The 22,627-nt window shown below is 39.8% G+C and overlaps 2 protein-coding genes across 9 annotated transcripts; both read right to left on the bottom strand.

Moving 5' to 3' along the window:
* Positions 1-301: 301 nt before the first annotated feature.
* Positions 302-16,173, bottom strand: tdrd6a (tudor domain containing 6a). Of its 8 annotated transcripts, none has more exons than XM_029002313.1 (17): positions 16,014-16,173; positions 7,417-12,917; positions 7,204-7,328; positions 7,032-7,112; positions 6,847-6,954; positions 6,734-6,773; positions 6,584-6,648; positions 6,426-6,483; positions 5,630-5,703; positions 5,509-5,554; positions 5,370-5,434; positions 5,229-5,271; positions 4,957-5,021; positions 4,807-4,864; positions 944-1,017; positions 812-860; positions 302-683 (listed from the first exon to the last, which is right to left on the bottom strand). In XM_029002313.1, exons 2-17 carry the CDS (start codon positions 12,860-12,862, stop codon positions 571-573), a joined length of 6,510 nt encoding a protein of 2,169 aa, XP_028858146.1. In that variant the 5' UTR covers positions 12,863-12,917; positions 16,014-16,173; the 3' UTR covers positions 302-570. The 8 variants fall into 8 exon arrangements, 5 of the variants coding, with proteins under 5 accessions (XP_028858146.1, XP_028858149.1, XP_028858147.1 ...); XM_029002316.1 differs by having other exon boundaries at positions 5,370-5,431; XM_029002314.1 differs by having other exon boundaries at positions 5,630-5,700.
* Positions 16,174-18,031: 1,858 nt separating this feature from the next.
* On the bottom strand, positions 18,032-21,706 carry sf3b6 (splicing factor 3b, subunit 6). The gene is made up of 4 exons (XM_028953233.1): positions 21,582-21,706; positions 21,061-21,179; positions 19,149-19,287; positions 18,032-18,173 (listed from the first exon to the last, which is right to left on the bottom strand). Exons 1-4 carry the CDS (start codon positions 21,609-21,611, stop codon positions 18,084-18,086), a joined length of 378 nt encoding a protein of 125 aa, XP_028809066.1. The 5' UTR covers positions 21,612-21,706; the 3' UTR covers positions 18,032-18,083.
* Positions 21,707-22,627: the final 921 nt, after the last annotated feature.

The following is a 22,627-nucleotide window of genomic DNA, read 5'->3' as shown; positions in this document are numbered from 1 at the left end:
GCAATAGCACCAAAACAAAACCACAGCTATCGAGATCTGCATGGATGAATTGGCCAAAATACCAGATACAGTACAGTCCCCACACATTGCTCCCTGGGCACCTTTCATGAATGACTACCGCTCCCTCAGGGAATGGTTAAATGCAGAGACCAAATTTTACTGTGAGCATTGGGTGCTGTCTTGTTGTTTGTCACATGTGATAAACCTGGTGAAGACCTGCAGGAAACATTTGACCTTTGTCATTAGAAACCAAGGTTACATTACAAAGTATTGAGGAAAGAATCAATAAAAACTCAACATATTTACAAACATGCATATTTATTGATTCAAAACAAATCTTGCTACAGTGTTCTTCTCTGTGTATTCACCTTGCTAAACAAGCAGGTGACATCAACAAACTAACAAAGGAAGTGTTCAGAAATATGTGCTTTTAACTCGCATGCGCAGGGTAACAGCTGGACAATTGAAAAAGAAAATTCTGAACCAATTATGAAGATTTAAAAAAAACAAAAAAAAACAAAAAACAAAGCAAGACAAGTGCCATGTAATTAAACTATCAATATCAATATTTCAGTCCTCTGAATTGACTGCCTGTTCTGGTTCATTTAGAGGCACAGATGATCGGGTTTCATCAGAGGCTTCTTCCGTCAAAGTGAGATTTGTTACCAGGGACACCAGAGTTTCTAAATAAAGGAGAAAAAAAAATAACCACAAGATTTTTCTCTCTTTTCATGTGATAAATGTAACGTAGTACGAGTTGGGTATGAAAAGGTTTGAATGTACCTATTTTAAATACCAATCTGTAACCTACCCATAGTGTTGACTGCCAAATCACACCCATTAAGTTTGTCAGCTGCAAGCTGTCATTTAATAAGAGAAAATGGAGATAAAGAGATTTGTATGGACAGGTACAAGCACAGTACCTCAAAGCCACATTACTTACTGTGCCTTCTGAGTCAATGTCAGACTCATCTGTATTTGATGTAAGGTCAATGAGATCAGCTTCTAGGGAAACACCTGAAGGGAAAAAACAAATGTGTAAATGTTAGACATTTACTGTACTTTTGACATGTTCCCCAGCCAGCACAACTTTCTATGTAGATTTAAGTAACAGGGTTCCCACTATAATTCAGACTTAAAATTCTATGACTTTTCCTGACCAAAAAGCAGAATTTCCATGGCCTCCCATATCAAGATATGTCCAACATAATGTTTGGCTGCTGAGCAGAAAAGGCCATTTAAAAGGGCTTACAGAATTCAAAACTGCATTTGTGTCAATGTTGTTGAATACAGGCAGCATGGTGTGATTAATGAAATAATCCAAAACTCAATCACTAACATCCTACATCAGGGGTCTCAAACTTGTGGGATTATATTTTTCTTTTTTTATTCAGTGAATGCTATCTTAAGAATGTCAAAAGACATTCTTTTATTTGACAAATTACTTCCCCTGGTCCCTTGTTTTGTGTGGAAGGTTCCTTTTTTGTTCAAGCAGAGATAGAGCACCTGGCTCTCATAGCCATCAACAAATTATTACTTCTTACGATGTTTGAAATAAGCATGTTTGACTTATTTTCGCTGGTGTTGAATTTGGTGTTGCATGGATTGCATTTTGTTTTTTCCACAAATTGAATGGATTCATTTATTTAAAAGTTGACAGCAACATGATCACGACTATTCATGTGAATGATATGTTATCATAATGAAGCTGCAAATTAACAATCAGATTTAACAACAAACATTGTTCTGCTGACAATGCCACCAAGAGGGGACCTCCGCTACTCAGCTATAGCTCCCAATCTGGAGCCTTCCCTCCTTAGTTAAACTGCCCCAACACAACATCACTGTTGGGGCAGTGGTGGCCTAGTGGTTAAGGAAGCGGCCCCGTAATCAGAAGGTTGCCGGTTTGAATCCCGATCCGCCAAGGTGCCACTGAGGTGCCACTGAGCAAGGCACCATCCCCACACACTGCTCCCCGGGCACCTGTCATGGCTGCCCACTGCTCACTCAGGGTGATGGGTTAAATGCAGAGGACAAATTTCACTGTGTGCACAGTGTTCTGTGCTGCTGTGTATCACATGTGACAAATCACTTCACTTTATACTATAGAATTTACTGCTGAATCAATTATTTTAAAAATGCCACTAAATAACATGCATCCCATGGTTTTTGTGTAATAAATACATTACTGTCTCACTGTCCGGATAATGAACAGTCCAGTAGCAGCCACCTTTTGTTGCGCTCGCCATCCCAGTACTTTCTACCATAAGTAAATGTCAGGTTATTCATACAGTTATAAAAGACATGAACATCAAGCAAAGAAAATTACTGTGACCGAGCTGTTCATAATCCTCCATGCAGTTGTTACAGAGTTATAGTGATGCAATGAAGCAAGAAGTGGGCAAGAAAAGTCATGTTCAGAAGAATCGTTCATGTTATTTTTTTATTTCATTCATATTCAAGACAATTTATGTTTAAAGAGTTAGTAACAACGTTTGAGAAGATTTTTTATTTGAGAAATAACTGATGCAGCCCAACCTCATCCAGACTCCGGAGTTTGAGACCCCAGCTCTACATGCATCTTTTATATTATCTATTCGGCTGAGCCAGTCCTTAAATTTTTCATTTTCAAGCCAAATATGATGAAATTTACACTTGCCTGCCATGTCAGCAAGTGTAAGGACATAAGTTGAAAGATTTCACAAAGGTTTTACAAAAACAGTATTTAACATAATATGTGTTACCCTAGCCTGTCTACTAGAGGTGTGAACCTTTACTGGTCTCACAATTCAATTACCAATGCCTCGCTATGCATCCCATAAAATTGATAAACATGATCTTCCACCACCCATGCTCACCACCTTCTATAGAGGGACCATTGAGAGCATTTTGACCAGCTGCATCACTGTCTGGTTTGGGAACTGCACCATATTGGACCGCAAGACCCTACAGCAGATAGTGAGGACAGATGAGAAGATAATCAGTTTCTCTCTTGCCTCCATAAATGAACATTTACCACACACGCTGCATCCGGAAAGACACCAGTGAAGGACACTACACACCCCCCACGTGCACTCTTCACCCTCCTACCATCTGGAAAAATGTACCGAAGCATTCGGGCCCTTACAGCCAGACTCTGCAATAGCTTCATCAGGCCATCAGACACATGAACACTCAGGGACTGATCCCTCTGGACAAACACACACACACTTGCACTACCTCTGCTATATTGTATGATTATCTATCTGTAATATTATATATTAATGCACCATTCTGTTTTGCACTTCTTTACATCACACATTTATTATTCATTCACTAGTTTAGTGCTGTCGGTCTCATTGTTGTCTACATGTTTGTTTTTTTAAATGTTACTCTTGCACTCCCTGTGTCCCGTTTGCACTTTATGTAGCCCAGTTTGTCTGTCACACGTGCACTTTATGTCTGTATGTAACATTGAACAATCATTCAAATGTTACATGAAGCTCCAGGTTCCGTAGAAACGTTATTTCGTTTCACTATGTACAGTCTGTAACATGTTTATAGCTGAAATGACAACTTTAAGAGTTGATTTGCGTAAATGAGCAGACCACCACAGCATTTAGTCCATGCTCACCTTATTAAAGTCATATATACTGGCAATACTACTTTAACCACTAGGCCACCACTGGCAAAGCACCATCCCAACACACTGTTCCCCGGGCACCTGTCATGGCGGTCCATTGCTCAGCAAGGGTGATGGGTTAAAAGCAGAGGACACATTTTGTTGTGTGCACCGTGTGCTGTGCTGCAGAGTTTCACAATGACAATCATTTCACTTTCACACCTTTTTTTTTTTTTTTTAAATGCACACCTTTCTCTGCATGCTTCACCAGTTTCCTCCACTATACAAATCAAACCAGTTACAACCTGAAGTCACAAATGCCAGAAAAAGGCCTGGTTCAGACATATATTTTTCTTGTCATTGGAGAAAATCTAAAGCTGCTTTCAGAACAAATCGATTATGTTCTGCACAGCATCCACTTCTGCATCGATTATATGATTAATTTCAACACCCCTACTGTCTAGGGTCCTGCCGTGCCTAGAAACGGCGATAGGTATTAAAGAGTGCTTTAGTCATTATGCTTTGGCGTTCAGAGAGCGACAACTCAGAAGGTGTGATCTGGAATTTATCATCTTATGATGTAATATCGAAAAGATTACCTCCCGTTTCTCATGCTTTTTCTGACCCCTCCACTAAAATATTATCTCCACCGACCATCATGGCTTCCAAACATGTGAAGCATTGCAGTTGTTCGGTGATTGGATGTAGTTCAGTCATGTGAGACACTGAAGAACCAGTGGGTTCTGGAAAAAAATGCACTACTTTCTGTCTGCACCAAACATTGTAGTTGGTGAATGGTGTTGATTGTCATTTCTGCGAATGCCTGCCAACTTCTATAAGCCACTCTCCTCTTTATCCAACCTCTCTCTCCTCCTCGTTAGCATTTAAAGCTACAGAATTTCCGAAAAGGACTTGAGTATTAGGGGACCGCTATGTAAAACCTATATAAAAAGCAAAATGTTCATGTCATGGGACCATTAACCAAACCATAGTTTCATACTGACAGTAGCAAGAAAGCCCGCCTCCCACTTTTTCTTGCATTTCTTGCCATAAAATTACACCCAAATCAGGAAAATAAATAAATAAATCTTCATATGGACCCTTGGATGCAAATAAAGATAACAGTAGTTACAAGGCAGGTGTAAATATTAATAATAGGCCTGGTCTACAAAGAAGTACAAAAGAAAAAAGCGAATGCAACTTACAATGTGCTTCTTCAACCAGCGGGTCAATCACATGGTCAGATATCACGTAGTCAGGTTCCTCAGGAAAAGATTTGAGCATGTGAACAGGCATGTGCAATCATATCTGTGCAGTGGACTATGTACACGACATGTGTGATTAAGTATACTTACCTGTTCATGATGAGCAGACGACAGGGTACAATGTGCTGTAGCAGAGGTTTGTTTTTGTTCACATTCTGTAAGAGTAAGAGACGTTACAGTAAGGCGAGACATTAATTGGTGATTAATCCACTGACTGGGACCGTGTCCTTGGTCCTTGTTTGGACTCCTTAAAACCAAATCGGAAGCAGAATGGATAGCAGAATAATATATAATGTCATGCAAAATGTCATTTTGTCTCTTATGTTAATGTGCTCGGTTTTAGAGAACAATGCCTAACTTACCAGTCATTTCAATGCCTAGTTCTTTGTTCAATGTATCATGAACCTGTGGAAAAAAGTACAAAATTAGCAAGCAAATAATCTCTTCCCAAAATAGTAGTTTGCAAGGTTACTCAAAATTCTCAGAGTCTGCATTCTCCTCACCGTATGAACTACCTTTTCGCCTGAAGTAAAGCCCAGACCCATTTTCCCTTCATGTGGTTGTTCTGCTGTAAAAATAAATAAATAAATTCATTACTTCAAAGAAAAGAAATCAACTTCAAGTAACTTTGGGATAACCAACCTGAAAGTCCTAATGCATTCACTGGATCAGACTCTCCAGTTTGAACCTACAAAAAAGAACACGCGTCAAAGTTGATATCACAAGGTTGTGTAATGCTGACAAGTCATATTCACAAATATACCTCTTCATCTGAGGAAGATGAACGAACATCTGATTGGTCATCAGATTCATCATTTGACTTGTGGTATGTTTCTGCTGAATTCAGTACAAAGAGTTGTATTAGTGAAATTCAGTCTAGAACCATACACATTAGACAGTATCTGTACATTATGTAAATTATGTAAATTCCCACTACTCTGCTATTATGTACAGTGCATCTATAAAACACATTATATGCAGCGATAAATGTACTGGCCCAGTGTCCCCTCTCCTGCCTCGTTTCAGCAACAGATCATCGGGTCAAGATGATCATCAAGTTCAAGAACTCGTCAGGGCTATAGACTAGCATTTTGCATTGGTGTACCAGCACAAAAGTTAGGTACACAAAATTTCTGACTGCATTTAACACTGAAAACCTTGTTCTCTTTATGCACAAAATATGTACTCAGCACCCAGACACACTAATGCCAGCAGAACCAACTCACCTTCAAAATACCAAGAAACTGATAGCAGAAGTCAAGAACAGAGGGGAGCACAGTGTGCACATCATAGAGGACCTCACACGAATGTTTCATTGAAACTGATCTCTGACCACTGATCAATAGTAACGTTAACTGATAATTCTGCATGCATATATATATATATATATATATATATATATATATATACACACACACACACACACACACACACACACACTTATTTCGTACCAGTGCCACACTGAGAAGCTTTACATGCGAGTTTTTCACTCACACATACTGTATCTCAGTGACACCTTGGCAGATCAGAATTCAAAAAGAAATCTTGATACAACAAACCCATAGTAAGCAATTCTGCTGAACTTTCATCTGGACCTTCACTCTGTTCACTCTGAACCTACAGTAAAAATAAGGGGGAGAAAGCAATTGTAAGCACCTACTATACTTAAATGCCTGCTAATTGCTACAATGGAACAGCAAATGTTCATTTTAAACACCTCTTGCCCTGGAGCAGAACAAATGGCCCCTGCTCTTCTTTCTCTATGCACCTCTGATTCATGCTCTATGATCAGATGCAGATATGTATGACCACTTTTTAAATAACACCATCACAACAGAATGCGTAGCATTTCTTTAAGTGTACAGACCAGTTCCTGAAGCTCCGTCCTCAATCAGACATTCTTCATGCTAAATAAAGAAAGCAAGTGAAAAGTTAAGATCTTGACACAGAATAACAGTTTTTAATTAACAATATGCTTGCCCTTTCCACAAAGCCAGACATTGGTGGCACAGTTTCTTCATCATTCTCTTCCACTGACAAATAAATCTGTTGATCTCTTCGCAGAGCATCTGTTCCAATGAATGGGCCCTGAAAAAGAACAGCAGGCTTAAAACAGTTTTTAACAACATATTTGTACAAGAAACCTAAAGCCCTAATCTATTCACCTGCATCAGTGCCTCTGAAACTTTTACATAGATATTCTGAGGATCAACCACCATTTCAGAATCATGGTCCAGTAATAGTACCTAATTGTAGAGAAACTCGGGTTTAGGAAGGAGGAAACAGGTAAAGGAACAGTTCCATTTCCAAACATTCAGGTTTTTGAACATGGCCTACCAGAGTATAGTCTTTTACAATCTTTAAAATTTTGGCCTGGCACCAGATCTCCTGTGAATAGGACCAGACCACACAGTCTAATCCAACTGCACCCCTCCCTGAAACCCTCCTAAATTTTCCCAATTCTGAAAAAAGTATTAGTTAGTGAGTGAAGTTTGTCAAAAGAAAGAATCATAGATGCATTTTTATATTTCTCAACCAGTAGTCACTTACGAGGCAAGACAATCTCAGCTGGGTTGCTTGACCCACTCTCTGAATTCTCGGATGACTGATAGGTTGGTATATTCGAATTCTCCTCATTTTCTGTACGGGTCAACAGTCTGGATTCTTCACTTGTCTCGTCAGTACACAGCACAGGCTCAGTGTCAACAGTAGTATTGATAATTTTCTCTTGACAGGGTGGAATTGTGCAAATGGATATTGTAGATTCTGTCTGTGACTGGAGTGGGCTGTTTAGGTCACAGGAAGATTCTGGAAGCTCAACACTTAATTTTTCAGCCTCTCTGTCATCTTCACATTCCAGTGTGGCTTCAAACTCACTGAATGCATTCAAAGAGTCCACTGATCTGTCTTGTATGGGTGTTTCTTCAGAATCAAAAATTTTGCTGTGTGACTCCAGCACCTCAGAAAGTAGGCATACATTTTCAGCTTCAGTATCTTCTCTTGTATGATTGTAAGCAGGGTCAGGAACTTGTTCAGAACTTGACACATCCATAGTGGATTCAAACTCGTGATCTGGCATAGAGGATTGCTGAAGAGACACCTCAGGGCCAGTGAGCCGCTCATGCTGGTGGCAATTGCAGGCCAACCGAGGATCTACCCAGTAGTCTTTCATGAAATCATTGATGACTTGGCCCTCAGATTCCACCTTGACAATATGTGGAGCTTTTTGGTCCTCTGAACTGGCCGGTCTCATAATAGTCACTTTCAAGAGCTTATCAGACAAAAGCCCAAAAAAACAGTCAAATGCTTGGTCATGCCAGACTCCTTTGGAATCTTCAAAGCCTTCCAGATGACACAAAAAAGCCTGAGGAGGAATATTTGCCAGCTGAAGTGGAAGCATCTTTATTTCATTCAGTTTGACTCTGGACTCATTACCGTAATCAACAAACAGGATGGAAGCAGAGTCGTGATCCTTTGACAGAATCTCAGCTCGGTACCAAAGCTCATCTTCGCTAAAAAGAGCAATGCAGACATTTCCAACACAGACTGACTCTGCACTGATACATGGAATGTCTGAACTATTTCCAGCCACTTGAACTGCATCAGAGATCTGCTGAAGAGCATCTGGCTGAGCATACTGGCACCAGAAATATTGTGGTCCAGTTATAAAAGATGCATAAACTTCAAGTCTCTGACCCTTTAAAAGCCCTGGTGTGTCTTTCGATATTTCCAAGCTGACACTGTGACTCGCACCATTCTTGGGTATCTGGTCAGTGGGTGGTTGCATTGAACCTCCAACAAGAAGCTTGCAGCCTAGTGTCACATTATTTGCCTTGAGGATGACCTCCCAAACATCATCAGTCTCTTCAATGAAATGACACTTTACTATGCTGTTTTCATCTATTTCCATTTTGAAATTTTGAAGAACTTCCTCATTTCCAGCATCCAACTTTTTTGCCCCATGTAGTGCACAATGTATGCTGAACCTAGGATAGTCCAAGAAGGGTCTGGGAAGCTTGCAAATTTTTGATGATTGAACAAAGGCGGTGTTCCCAAAGTCAATAAACTCCACTTCTACAATGTCCAGGTCCCTTTTATCTTTAACAACAGCACGGTACCAAGAACGGTCTTCTGGAAACTCTGCATTGACTAAGTCACCTTCGTTGAGGTCCTTCACACTGAGATGTCCAGTCATTTGGTCAGCATTTATTTTCTCAACAAGGGAGTAAATTTCATCTTCGTCTGTGTTAAGCTGAACAAAGAAACTTAAAGGACTGTTGTAGTGTGACACAAAGACTTCCAATTCCATACCAGGTTTAACAGAATTTTCTGGAAGATCTGAATGTTTGGGAAGATCATGATTCCTAGGTGTGTGGAGCCCTGTTGTGTCAAACCCTACACCCCCTTCTGTTAGATGTGTTCCTGCTGTTTCCTGTATCAGATCTCTTTTTTTATTTTCCTGTGTTGGTGGTGGTCCTAATGGTTCAGACCCAAATGCTGTTCTTACATTCATCTCTGTGAACTGTGTTTCAGATTCAAATTTACCTGGGAAAGAAGTGTTCCACTTTTCCTGTGTTGCCTGTTGAGTTGTGTCCCTTCGCCTGAATGATGAGGGAGCACTTTCCTTTTGCTGGAAGACTTCATGAACTGCAGATTTCAGCATCTCTTTTGATTTGCATGACAGCCCTGTTTTCCTGATATCTCGTCCTTTGAGGAAAACCAGTTCTTTCTCAATTTTAATGTGAAACTTGTGCTTGATCTGTGCATTTATTTGTGCCTTATTATCATAAAGCTCAACTTTCAATTTTCCATCAGGATCCTTGGCCACTACTAGTGCTTTCATGGTGTGGTCAGTCACACACATTTTGAACCAGCTGTTCACTTCACTTGGCACATTTTCTGGTATGTCAGAAAGAGCACATTCAACAGCTTGCACTGGCACTGACATAATCTCACCGGCCTCAATGGGAATTGGAAGCAAGTCAGACTTGTCCACTTCAAGTGTGTCCCCGTAATCCACAAAGTGCACCACTATGGCTGGCTTTGTTGCTTTGATTTGCCCTCTGTACCATTCTCCATCTGTATACTTTGCAAAGCACACAGTACCAAAGGTCTGAGGACAATTAATGAACTCAAGCTGATGACAGAGGTAGCTGACTTTATCGGCGAGTTCTTTTATCATATCAGAATTTCTTCCAAGCTGGCAGTAGAAGTGACTAACGCCCTTCACACAGGTGACAGTAACGTCCTCTTCAGAGCCCGTTTTGATGTTGTGTGTGGAGTAGTAATAGGTATCCAGACGAAATGGAGATGGAGGAGCCTTCTTGGCAGGTGCACGTTTCGCCAGCCCTCTTTCAACCAGAAGACTGCAAACACTTTGGAAAGGGGTTTCCAGGTCCACAACATTGAAGACCACTTTCTGGGAGTCATACATCACGGCATATATTGTGCATTTTAAAGGCCTGCACATGGAGGTTGCATCGTGAACAAACTCTTGGAAATGCAGTGTGGCATCTTCACTCCATTCCTCTGAAGACTGAGAAACTGGATGGATTAGGTTATACAAGCTGCATCGAAATGCTTGACCATTCAGTTTTAGAAAATTTGCATGAATGGGCCGAAGATCTTGCAGTGCAACTGTTTTTGTCTGGCCATAATCCACAAAAAGCACATCAACATATGGATCTGCATGCTTATGAATGACCAAAGCCCTGTACCACATTCCATTTTCAGGATGTCGAGCAACACAAGCTGCCTCAATCGGCTGCTCAATTTCCGTGTTTGAATAGTAATTCTGAAGGTCTTGCATGAGAAATTTCAGACATCCTGCATTGTTGGCAATTTGGCACCAGAAGTCATTTGGGCTTTCAATGAATGAAACTTTAACTTCCACAGAACTCCCAATTGAGAACAAATATTCCTTGAAGGTACATCGGCTTTCAGTCACCGCATGAACACTGGGGCACAATGCCTGCGATACATTTGCTTTGTACAGGTCAAGAGACTTTGGCTTTGGACACTGTTGCAATTGGGGTCCGATCGGATGTTTGAGTCGGACACATTCTTCGCTCTTTGCAAACCCAGAAGCACAAAGGAGCTGGCCAATATCTTTCTGCTCTTCTACGGCTGCATCAAACAACTGCACAACATGTTTGTCAAAGATCTTCTCAATAATCAGCACCTCAACAATTTTGTCTAAAACTGCTGATTCAAAAAAAGAGCTTGCCTTTTTGCTCCAACCATCACCTAGTGGTTTGATTCCAGCAAGTGCACACTTCATTGCAGTAGCAGGTAATTTCTGAAATTTGGTAGGCAGTTCTCGAAGGTTGACCCACTCCACAAGCTCTGTGTTCCCATAGTCAATGAAGTAAACTTTAAATGTCTTGCCACAGATCTCACAGATCTTTCCTCTATAGAATAAATCATCTTGTGCTCTGGCAGCACAGAAGCTGCCTATGCAGGGGTTTCTGACAAGTCCCTCTACACATGCTGATTTCCTGTACAATGCTGCTAGGTCTGCCATCATTTCATCAAATTCAGCAGCATACGTCTGAGACTGAATCCAGAATTCAGATGGGCTGCAAACATACTGCACAACTGCCACAGAGGTATTCTCTTGCAGTTCTCTGGGGCTGGCTGGTGCATGTTTTTGCATTTCACTTCCCTTCGAATCCAATGCCTTCTCTGATGGCATCTTGTAGAGAGTATTATCAAAAGACATCTCAGTCTCCATCAAGCACCTCTCCTTCAAACCAAACAACCTGTTGATGTTGGTATTTTCCTCTCCAAAGAGAGCAACATAATGAACACCCTCTGAAATGCTTTGGTACTCAAATTTGGCAATCACAGTTCTGTTCAGAAGAAGTGATTTCAGATAATCAATCTGAGCAAGGGTCCATCCAATTCCTCGATCAATGATGCCATGGAGTGAGCATACATAGGTCACCACTGGCATTTGAAAAAATTCTGGCGCAAGGGGTCTGATGTTCTCTACTTTCACAAACTGTTTCTTCCCATAATCCACCTGGAAGATTTCCACAGCTGAATTGGTTGCCATAATCTGCTGCAGTGATCCTCGATACCACTTCCCATCACTTCCCCTTGCAGCACATGGGGAACCTAATGCACTATGGTGCAGAACGCCTACTCTTCCCTCATAGTATTTAGTCATGCGCTCAGTCAATTTCTTCAACTCTTGTGAAAACACTTTCAGCTGACAAAAGAGGCGGAGGGGATTTGTGACCTCTGTAATGACGACAGTCTCCACTGTTTCAGCCTGTAACTCTGGGTACATATACTTTTGTTCTTCGACTGTCACCTTCATTATGCCCACTGGTTCATTCTGAGTGAATGGAAACTTCGGCGGCACCAGGTCATGGCCTGCCTGCAGTGATTGAGCCACAAATACCTTGAAACAGTCAGCAGGCATTTTTTTTGCAAACCCCATTTCGTACATCTGTTGTGACAGACATGGAACATCAAGCAGAAATGTCTGATGTGATATTATGACATCTTGAACATATGCGGTCACTGTTTTACCACAAAAAGTCTTCAAGAATTCCAGTGCCATTGGAGACCACCTGTTTTCAGGTGACAAGGGCAATACATTGGCAAGAACACAGAATTCAACCTCAGGTGGAAGATGGAAAAAGTCACTTTGTCCCCAGGCCAAAATGCTAGTGGTGGCACTGAGAGTTCTAGCTTCATCAATAAGAAAGACTCTGTACCTGGATCCAGATCTAGATACAATGCGTGCCCTGTACCATGTCTCATAAACCTGAACTAGGCACAAATCTCCTGGATTCCCATCTGAATCACAGAACTTCTCATGATAAGACTGTATCTCTTTGTGTAATTCCTGATAAGCAAGCTTCTTCTCATGTTTGAAATTGGCCCAGAATTCAACTAGAACACAAGACGGATTTGTGTTTACTCTGGCTATGAGTACAGGTACATTTGACCCTGGTGATGGAAGAACAGGAATGGAACACATCATGCTTTGCAGGTATCAGATCATCCATCACATCCAGAGTTGAAATCCATGAAGTACCCTAAGTAATAAGAACATAAAAAATACAAGATTAACTGTAGTTTTTTGTAGCGTTAATCAGAAGGTGTGCTAGGTGCATAGTAGGGCTGCATGATTTGGGGGAAAAAAGACATATTGCAATTATTGAGATCAATATTGCGATATGTGATATGATAAAGGGCACTTGCTTGTATATCAATGAAAAGTCGCATACAAATTACTAATAGTGAAATGTTTTCTACTAAATTAAATAATCACAAAAAAGTCTTTAGTTTAAAAAACATTACTGTCGAACGACAAACCCTGGTAAGGCTAAACGACTGTTTTGATTATATTTGATTATAAAATCCCGTGTTATAGTTCTTACGTTTAACCAAAACGTTGTTTGGAGGGTGACTTGAACACAGGAATGCATAGCTTCGCTAGCTTAGCTAAGGTTAAGACTTATAAAACGGGATTTTATAATGGCCAAATATATTCAAAACAATTGTCCTGCCTTACCTATGTAATCCCTGGCATCTGGTTTGGAGCGTACAGCGGTTTGTACAGCCCCAAGCAGCACAAGAGTGAGGCATTTTTATGCACTTCTCTCCATAGACATGTATATGCTTCAATCCACAGCAGAGCCTATCGCAATATGGCGGCAACATTGACGTACGTGTACCCATATGTCTATGTGAGTCACGAATCTGAGGTCTCCATTGAACCGAATCGAAAGTCATGTGACCAAACAAGTCACATTTAAATTGCAGTTTTTGAGTTCATGTAATCGCACAGACTGACATCGCGATAGTCCTGCGCGATTAATCTAATCGCAAACATAATCAATTATTTTCTGCAGTGCATCAATGTAATATTGTCCACATCTGCATTGTGAAGCATCAATTATAATTTCAACACCCCAACACATAGAATAATCGCAAAATCACACTGTGTCAAATATTGTTTTTTTTTTTTTTTAAATCAGCCCTAATGCTGTGTATCACAATGAGAAAATAATCTATCAGTTTCACATTATAGGGATCATTCCAAAAATAAAATAAAAAAATCCACACAAATCAGTATTCTGGTACTCTGTCTTACATAACACCTCTGAACATGTGATACTATTTCTACATATCCTAGTTTATCCAAAGCAAATGTGTTCAGTGGCCCAAAGGTTTTAAATCTTAGTTTTCCTGCCACTGCTGGGCCAGAGAGATAAGTTATATTATTTCTAATAGTTCACAATATTTAGTAGCCATGGAGATCATCACCATCAGTGAGACAGAAACCTTGCTGAACCCCCCCCCCACACACACATACACACACACGCACACACAGAATTTGAAACAAGATTTTGAAACAAGACTTTGCTAATATCAAACAAAATATGACATTGAAATGTATAATAAGAGGCTGGAATTTTGACGTACATGCGTTTTTGCTTACATCTTGCGGTTTTAATTTTTGCTTGTGAGTTTCAGTTACGCTGCTTTTTTTTTGCAGTTTGCTGGCGTTTCAGTCGCCTTCTTTTACATTTACGCTGTCCGAGAATATGGAGAATATGGTCTCTCGTAATCAAATAAAATTAAACAAAACAATCGCTTGTGTCAATTTTTTATTAGCGCTATTTCTTAAACACAGTTCCTGAAAAGTACATAAACAAGATTCCACTCAGGATCTAACACAATCTAAAATGCAGCAGGACTAAAATGCAGCTGTGTACGAGTGATCACGCTGTGCCACAGACCCGCAAAAAAGAAATCAAGCCAGTCGAAGTGAGGTCGGCGACTCCTGTTGCACGTTTACCTGCTGGTTATGGTCTACTGGGACAAAAAAAAAAAAAAAAAAAAAAAACTTACTTTTATACTTTTCTTCAGCGTTGCTACCTAAGCACTCGAACCTTGGTAGCTAGTCATTACCTAGGTCATAATATTGGATTCAGCCAGATTTACATTTTACAGTCGTGTCGGGTCGCAATTTAATCTGGTCACCCTTCACATAGACACGTGAATACATGTGATACAAAATGGTCTGGTGATAGATAGCAGACAGCTGCACTTGAACTTCCTTTTTTGAGGTTAACCTGTTCAACCAAAACACTGGAGGATGTGTGTTATATTAATGACTTTTGCCATAAAATGAATCGGGACAAAATAAGTACATTTACAGCATTTATCAGACGCCCTTATCCAGAGCAACTTACAGTCAGTAGTTACAGGGACATTTTCCCTGGAGCAATTTAGGATTAAGTGTCTTGCTCAGGGACACAATGGTAGTAAGTGGGATTCGAACCCGGGTCTTCTGGTTCATAGGCGAGTGTTTTACCCACTAGGCTACTACCAGAAGTAAATATAATGTGTTCTGTATAAACTGTGTCCCTCACAGACAACCTGGTGTACAGCTGTTTTTTAAAGTGAAAATGAGCAGTTTTGGAAATCTGATTTGTTTTTCCTCAATGACCTGGATTGTGAAAACTGAATTAATATTTAATATATTCACATTCAGTTTGTAAATTTTTATTTCAGTTTGTGCAGTTAAGATGACAAAGTGACAAATTTTGTAGTGTGTTCTCAAAATTACTAATCAAATAATAAAAACGACTCTTGGAAAACCCCAGCCAAGGTCTACACAGGACTAGTAACACTAAATTGCAGTGTCGTCGTGCATGGGAAATATGCGGTAAATTGCTGGTTTTGCGGCCTAGCAAACCTTCAGGATCTTTAAGGTGGACCGGAAAACTTCTGCCTCGTTAATACACCCCACTCCGTAAATTCCCACCATCGCAATAAATGTCTATTTAACATTAAGTCATCTTAACAAAAGCTGACAAAAGCTGGAGTCGCATGCAGACGTAACATAAAAACCCATCATTCCCCATTTGAACTTTAACAAAGTAAACGGACATATTCTTTCAGGCGCGGATTTACTTCAACAACAGAAAACAGGTTGCTGTCCTGATGCACGCCATGCTAACCTGCTAAAATGATGTCGCCTGTTTTATCCGAGATTATGTAACGTTGAGATATAGAAGATACAAACAGAATATTATACGAAGGGAACTATTAAAGAACTAAAACATTTTTATTTCACTTGGGTAATTAAGTCATCGTGCTAAATAACTGGAATCGCTTACCTGCAGCTGTTCCCTTGAGGTGAACCTGGGTGAAGCCTGGCCACTGACGCGGTGCTGCTTGTAATGTTTGTAATGTTCTGTGTTACCCAGTTACAAAGGACATTCCTGACTCACGACGCCGTCGCCGCTACTGCGTCTGCACACGCGGAGAAAACGTGGCTGCGTAGGACACGCAGCGCATCATGGGTCATCTTGGGTGCCCAAATATTTTTAATCCCTCTGTATATTTTTTATTTTTTACTCATTCATTTTACTGCATCGTTACTATTATCTCTATATACAAAATAGTTGCTATATTTGTTGCGTTCTAGAATTGTGATCAGGTGATCAGATCGTCCATGTCCGTTAACGAGGTGTCATGACCTTTCAATTTAAAGGATTTTTAGTTAATTCTGTCAGTCCCTCTATGACCCTCATGTTAAAGAAAAGTGTCCTATGCTTGCTGTGTATCACTTTCACTTTAACACTTGTCGTTGGTCTGACAATTTTAACACAAAAAAATTCAAGTTCAGCAAATGGGCTGTCGTAGCAGTTCAGTATTAATTTGAAGGTTTAGGGGGAGCCTTTGGCAAAAACATTTGGCCGACATGGGTGAATCATTTACATTACATTTACATTATTTATCAGACGCCCTTATCCAGAGCAACCTGGCATCAACCAGGTAGCTCAGGGATTTGGATTTGAACCTGGGTCTTCTGGTTCATAGGCGAGTGTGTTACCCACTAGGCTACTACCACTCCCTGCTCTGCACCCTATGTCCCAGGAGGGTTCCAGCAGCAGCAACCTTTCTGAGAAAAAATGGGTCTGGAAACTGTGAGTGAGTGAGACCCAATGCCAATTTCTAGGCAAATGAAGTGAACCACTCAACAGAATATTGTGATATGGGATGCCTATTGCTCACTATGAGAGATGGTTCAATGCAGAGGACACATTTCACTGTGTCACCATGTGCTGTGCTTCATTGTTTCACAATAAAAAAAAAAATTTCATTTCACATTGTATTTTTGACCAAAAAAAGGAGGAAAATAGAAAGAAGAAATGGAAGCGTTGAAGCCGGCTGATACTCCAGTATCTTAACTAGTTGAAACACCCACTGGTGAAACACTCCTCTGAAACTAATCAAACCATTTTTCAAAATATATGTAATTTTTAATTGTGATATAGGTCAGGCAGTGCTCTATCCTGAAAACCATAATCTACACATGTACATATTGGGCAGGGATTGCAATGGAAGCAACAAATGATTTTGACAAGATGGTGCTCCTGAGCTTCCTTCACAGGGTCATTTCACCATGAAAAAACTTTACTATCATTTAAAAAAAAATAAAAAATCACATTCACTTGTGTGAGGAAAAAAAAAATCTGCCCATCAATAGAAGTTAATAAAACATAATAAAAACATAATACACATATGTTATGCTTCAGACAGAAAAAAAGGTAAGTTTCCTTAGTTTTTTTTTTTTTTTTTTTTACATATCTTCAGGACAGTTTCTCCATTCTCTGTTCAGGTTGCCAGAAGGTTATTTGCCAGCTAACGAATGGAGTATGGAAGTCTTCCCAGGATGGGCTCTAGCAGCCACATGATAGAAAATGAGTGAGACTTGAGTCACCATTACAAAATTTACTTCAACTGCATACATGTTTTAATTAAAAGACTGTCATAAAATACCAATAGTTTCATTGTGCTTGTAGACAAGAAAATAAGGTTTCAATGGACAGCAGCAATATACAAAGGACTGAAGTTTATTTTAAAGGAGATTACATAACAAAACCTTTCAAATGCTTAAAAAAAAAAACATCACCATCCAGTAATGTGATCATTCAAAGAGCATGATATTATACATCTCACATAGCTGAGTTAATTTAAGGCAGATGTCATGGCATTTCAATATGAGTTTAGGCAGGGAGTTGTCCTTTTGGTCAACCATGACTTCAGTCTTAATATAATCCAGCTAACTAAGAAATGTGGTTTAATGAAACCCCACCCCCCACTATGTACAACAAATGCTCAACTCCTATACCTTGCCAAATCTGAGTATTCATTTAATGGGAAATCTGTACATGTGCTGATTATTTTGGAGGATCTGTGTTTATTCCATATTTTTCTTTCAGAAGTTTTAATTGCTCTTCTTTCTTCTTTGTGTCCATTTTCTGGAAGGCCTAAAGTAGAAGAAAATATGTTTATTACACATTCAGCCAAATCACTCTAATTAAGCGGTATGCATAATTAAGGGAGAAAAAAAAATACAGTGTCCCTGAACTGGACCTACTGCTACTGGACCTACAATGAATTCTGTTGAACAAAGACTTATTCAGGAAGCCAATAAAACTCTCCCCAGTCCAAAATCTCTGGCAGTCACAAACCCATTTGGATGATAGAAATAATTGTGACACCTGTCTCACCATTGTTTCTTACAGAGTAATTACTAAAAAAAAAACTCTACCTTACGTTATCCCCATAACTAGTGGTCAGAACTATGAACAAGTGTGACATGTATGTAGTACTCGTCATGCTTTACTACTGGGCAGTTCAACTGTTGGGACAAAAGCCATACAAACAGTTTGAAAACTTGCCATGTGATGCACGGTGAAGACTAATCTCACTTGTTACTTCCACAAAATTCTGTGAACTCTATAAGCATTCAGACAAAACTATTGCAGTAAATATGTATAATGGGTGTCAAACCTATGCAACACTTGTTCATGAAGTATTAATATATGAAACTAAAATGACCAAGATGGTGTGATGACCGGGCGAAACTGCTCTAATATGATGGCCAGTACTAAGAGTTCAAATGTGGTGCATTGTATGCATATTTAAATTAAACCTGATGCACTCAATAAAACATATATAAACTGAACTTTGAATGTCTGGGTTATGATAATTTGCTTTGAATTTCATTTAAATTAGTAAAAGGTTTACATTGTGAGAGGTGTATCAAAAGTCAGCAAAACATTTAGTTTTTTTTTTTTTAATACATGTAAATACATTAAATGATGTTCCACATTATTAGAGTACCCTTCTTAAATATTAAGACATGTAAATGTAAAACATTACAATAGACTACAATGGAACAATCATGCAAAGTAATCAGACTGAAAGTCTCAGAAAAAAACACCAAGATTAATACATACCCTGTTGGCATTGTAGTACAGGACCACAAGGTATCTGTTGCAGACATTAAATCCAGACAAGTGGTCGCAGGCATTCTTTGCATCAAAGATATCTTCATATACTACATATGCTGTTCCTCGTGTCTCTGGTGTGTTCCCACTGAAAGATACATTCAAACAAAAAAGGTCATTAACCACACAGCAGACATTAATCCACCATTAGATATTACACAGCTACCAGCTCTGTTGAGTTGACAACCCAGGACAGGTCCTCCGTTATGTGACCTCAACAGAGCTGGTGAAGAAGGCTCAGCAGAGACTATTTCTGGAGAGTTCTCAAGAAAAATAACATCTCTTAAAATCTGCTGGTGTCCTTCTACCCCTGCTACATTAAGAGCATCCTGTGCTGCTGCTGCCACTGTGTGTGGTTTTCTAGCTGCACAACAATGCAGAGGAAATCACTCCAGAAGAATGTGAAGACTGCCCAGGAAATCATTGGCTGTCCTCTACCCTCTCTGGATGAACTGCACAGCTCTCTCTGCCTCAAGACAGCACAAAATATCATAAAGGACTCTTCACATTTCAAACATGACCTGTTCCAAATGATGCCATCAGGCAAGAATTACAGGAGCATTAAAACCAGGACAAACAGACTAAACAACAGCTTCTATCCTGTTGCCATCATTTACATTTACAGCATTTATCAGACACTCTTATCCAGAGTGACAATCAGTAGTTACAGGGACAGTCCACCCTGGAGCAATTTAGGGTTAAATTACACAATGCTAGTAAGTGGGATTTTAACCTGGCTACTACCACCCATCAGGGCACTTAATGAAATTTAATCCAACTATGAATACAATCTTTTTATTCACTATTGTTGTAGATTCTATACATAAGACAGGTTCATCTAAATATTATGTAAAAAGGAAGGTCTTGAGCTGCCATTTGAAAGTGCTCAGTGACTGAACCATTTCGACCTCAAGGGGAAGTTCATTCCACCACGAGGGGCCAAGACGGTGAAGAGTCTAGACGAGTATCTTCCTTTTACCTTCAGAGACGAAGGGACCAAGTGAGCAGTACTGGATGATCGGAGTATACGAGGTGCAGTGCAAGGTGCTATAAAAGCTGTGAGGTAGGATGGTGCTACTCCATATTTGGCTTTGTAGGCCAGCATCAGTAGTTTGAATCTGATGCGTGCAGATACTGGGAGCCAGTGGAGGGAACGTAGCAGAGGGGCGGTGTGAGAGAATTTGGGAAGGTTGAAGATCAGTCCTGCTGCTGCATTATGTATTAGTTGTAGAGGTCGGATGGTACATTGAGGTAGACCAGCTAGAAGGTAGTTAATCCAGTTGTTAGATTACTAAGTATTTAAGATACCTCTTTGGCCCAGGGACTGCACCTAATTTCGTTGTACTTGTTACAATGACAATAAAGATATTCTGATTTACATCACTTTACAGTTCTTAAACACAGAATGAAAGAAGCAAAGAGGACATGCTTGCTCTGTCAAGCATTAACTTAATTAACCTGCACAAATCCCCCTCCCGGGGCAGTGGTGGCCTAGCGGTTAAGGAAGCGGCACCGTAATCAGAAGGTTGCCAGTTCGAATCCTGATCTGCCAAGATGCCACTGAGCAAAGCACCGTGCCCACACACTGCTCCCTGGGCACCTGTCATGGCTGCCCACTGCTCACTCAGGATGATGGATTAAATGCAGAGGACAAATTTCACTGTGTGCACCATGTGCTGTGCATCATAAGTGACACTCACTTCACAAAAAAAAAACAAATACTAGACTGGACAACTGTCTGAAAAATAAGCAGCAAAGCAACACATACAACTATAAATCTTATTTCAGGGTGTAGGCCTGAACATCCCAAACTGCATGCCTTGATCATTAAAGGAGGGCAAAAATGATGGTTAGGACTTACACACGAATTTGACGAATGGGTCCATACTTCCCAAAGATGTCATACATTTCTTCTGCAGTGATTTTGTACGGAAGATTACGAATGTACAAGATTCTGTTGACTTCTGGCGGTAGTCGAATCTAAAAAAGAAATACAGTAATCAGGAACTCACTGATGGCTTATTCGTCTACACGGACACATAGGTAACCCTGCTTTAAAAGACCGATACACTTTTGAAATACGCATAGCCATTTCCTGTTTGGTCCAGCTGCGATTAGCAATCAAATTCTCGTGTGAATCCCTGGTCAACGAGTATAAATATTACATATATTAGTATATAAAATACACTAAATGTACAAAAATGTACCCACAATGTTAAGACTACTGTCAGGGTGAACAAAATGAAGTACGCTGTGTAACATCTACTTAGCTCGCTAGTACATATTAGCTCGCTAATTCTTCTTTCTTCAAAAAGAAGTAAACAAACTCACAAACGATACTCTCCGATTTTTTTTTGGAGTTAACCTCTAATAAGAACTTACATTCGCGCGTTTCGCCGCTTGCATTGCCATTATGAAATCTTCTTTTAAATCGTCAGCAGAGAATGTTTGAAGATCTTCTCACTAACGCGTGAGACACGAAACAAAATGGCGCATCAAGATGACGCATTTCCGGAACACCACTGGATCGCATACACAATTTTACACCAAATAAGAAAACAAATACGATTGTTACACCTAGAAACAAGTTGTTATATATTTAAAAAAAATGAACGCATTAAATTATTGCCATTACATTATCCCCTTTTAAATTATGCCTTTTTAAAGTACTAGGAAATGGTCAGGTCAGGAGTAGTCAGGATATAGGTAACATAAAAAATATTTTTATATTTTGTAAAAAATCTTTTGGTTGACAAAGATACCTGGAACAATGGTGATTCCTAGTGTAGAGGTTAAGAAAAAGCAGACCAAAAACCTGCCGTTTATATCCAAAAAAAAAAAGTTGTGTGTGAAAAAGTCGTTGCCCAGCAGCTGAGCACATACCTAGACATCAACAACATTCATGAAGTATATCAATCGAGATTTAGACCACATCATAGCACGGAGACAGCGCTGGTTAAGGTGGTTAATGACCTGCTGTTGGCCTATGATCAGGGACGCATCTTGCTGCTTGTCTTGCTTAAACTAAGTGCTTGACACTATTGATCACGCTATTCTCCTTGCCATCTTAGAGAATGTTGTTGGGATTAAGGGAATTGCCCTTGTATGGTTCAGATCATATCTGACTGATCAGTATCAGATTGTGGACATCAATGGACATCAGATGGTAATTCGTCTTCACATAGTAAAATAGTTTGGTGTTCCACAAGGTTCTGTCCTAGGTCCGTTGCTATTTTCCTTATACATGTTACCTTTAAGTGACGTAATTCGCAAACACAGGATTACCTTTCATTGCTATGCTGATGACACACAGTTGTATTTATCAGCAATTTCAGATGAGAGGCAGCAGCTGAACAGAATAAATTGCCTGAAGGACATTAGACAGTGGATGCTCACCAACTTTCTTCTGTTAAACCCTGATAAGACGG

Source organism: Denticeps clupeoides, chromosome 14, assembly GCF_900700375.1.
Source record: "Denticeps clupeoides chromosome 14, fDenClu1.1, whole genome shotgun sequence".
In the NCBI taxonomy this organism is placed as follows: domain Eukaryota; kingdom Metazoa; phylum Chordata; class Actinopteri; order Clupeiformes; family Denticipitidae; genus Denticeps; species Denticeps clupeoides.
The sequence above is the reverse complement of the archived record's forward strand: the minus strand, read 5'-3'. Positions and strand labels throughout refer to the sequence as shown.

Bases quoted from the DNA above. Each gene is read 5' to 3' on its own strand.
- tdrd6a (XM_029002313.1), bottom strand. From the start codon at position 12,862: ATGATGTGTTCCATTCCTGTTCTTCCATCACCAGGGTCAAATGTACCT. The intron at 6,955-7,031 runs GTGAATAGATTA...GTTCTTTTTCAG, and splicing joins TTTCAGAGGCACTGATGCAG to GGCCCATTCATTGGAACAGA. The intron at 5,435-5,508 runs GTTGGTTATCCC...TTATTTTTACAG, and splicing joins GAATGCATTAGGACTTTCAG to CAGAACAACCACATGAAGGG.
- sf3b6 (XM_028953233.1), bottom strand. From the start codon at position 21,611: ATGGCAATGCAAGCGGCGAAACGCGCGAAT. The intron at 21,180-21,581 runs GTAAGTTCTTAT...TTTCTTTTTTAG, and splicing joins AAGCGGCGAAACGCGCGAAT to ATTCGACTACCGCCAGAAGT. The intron at 19,288-21,060 runs GTAAGTCCTAAC...TGTATCTTTCAG, and splicing joins CCCATTCGTCAAATTCGTGT to TGGGAACACACCAGAGACAC.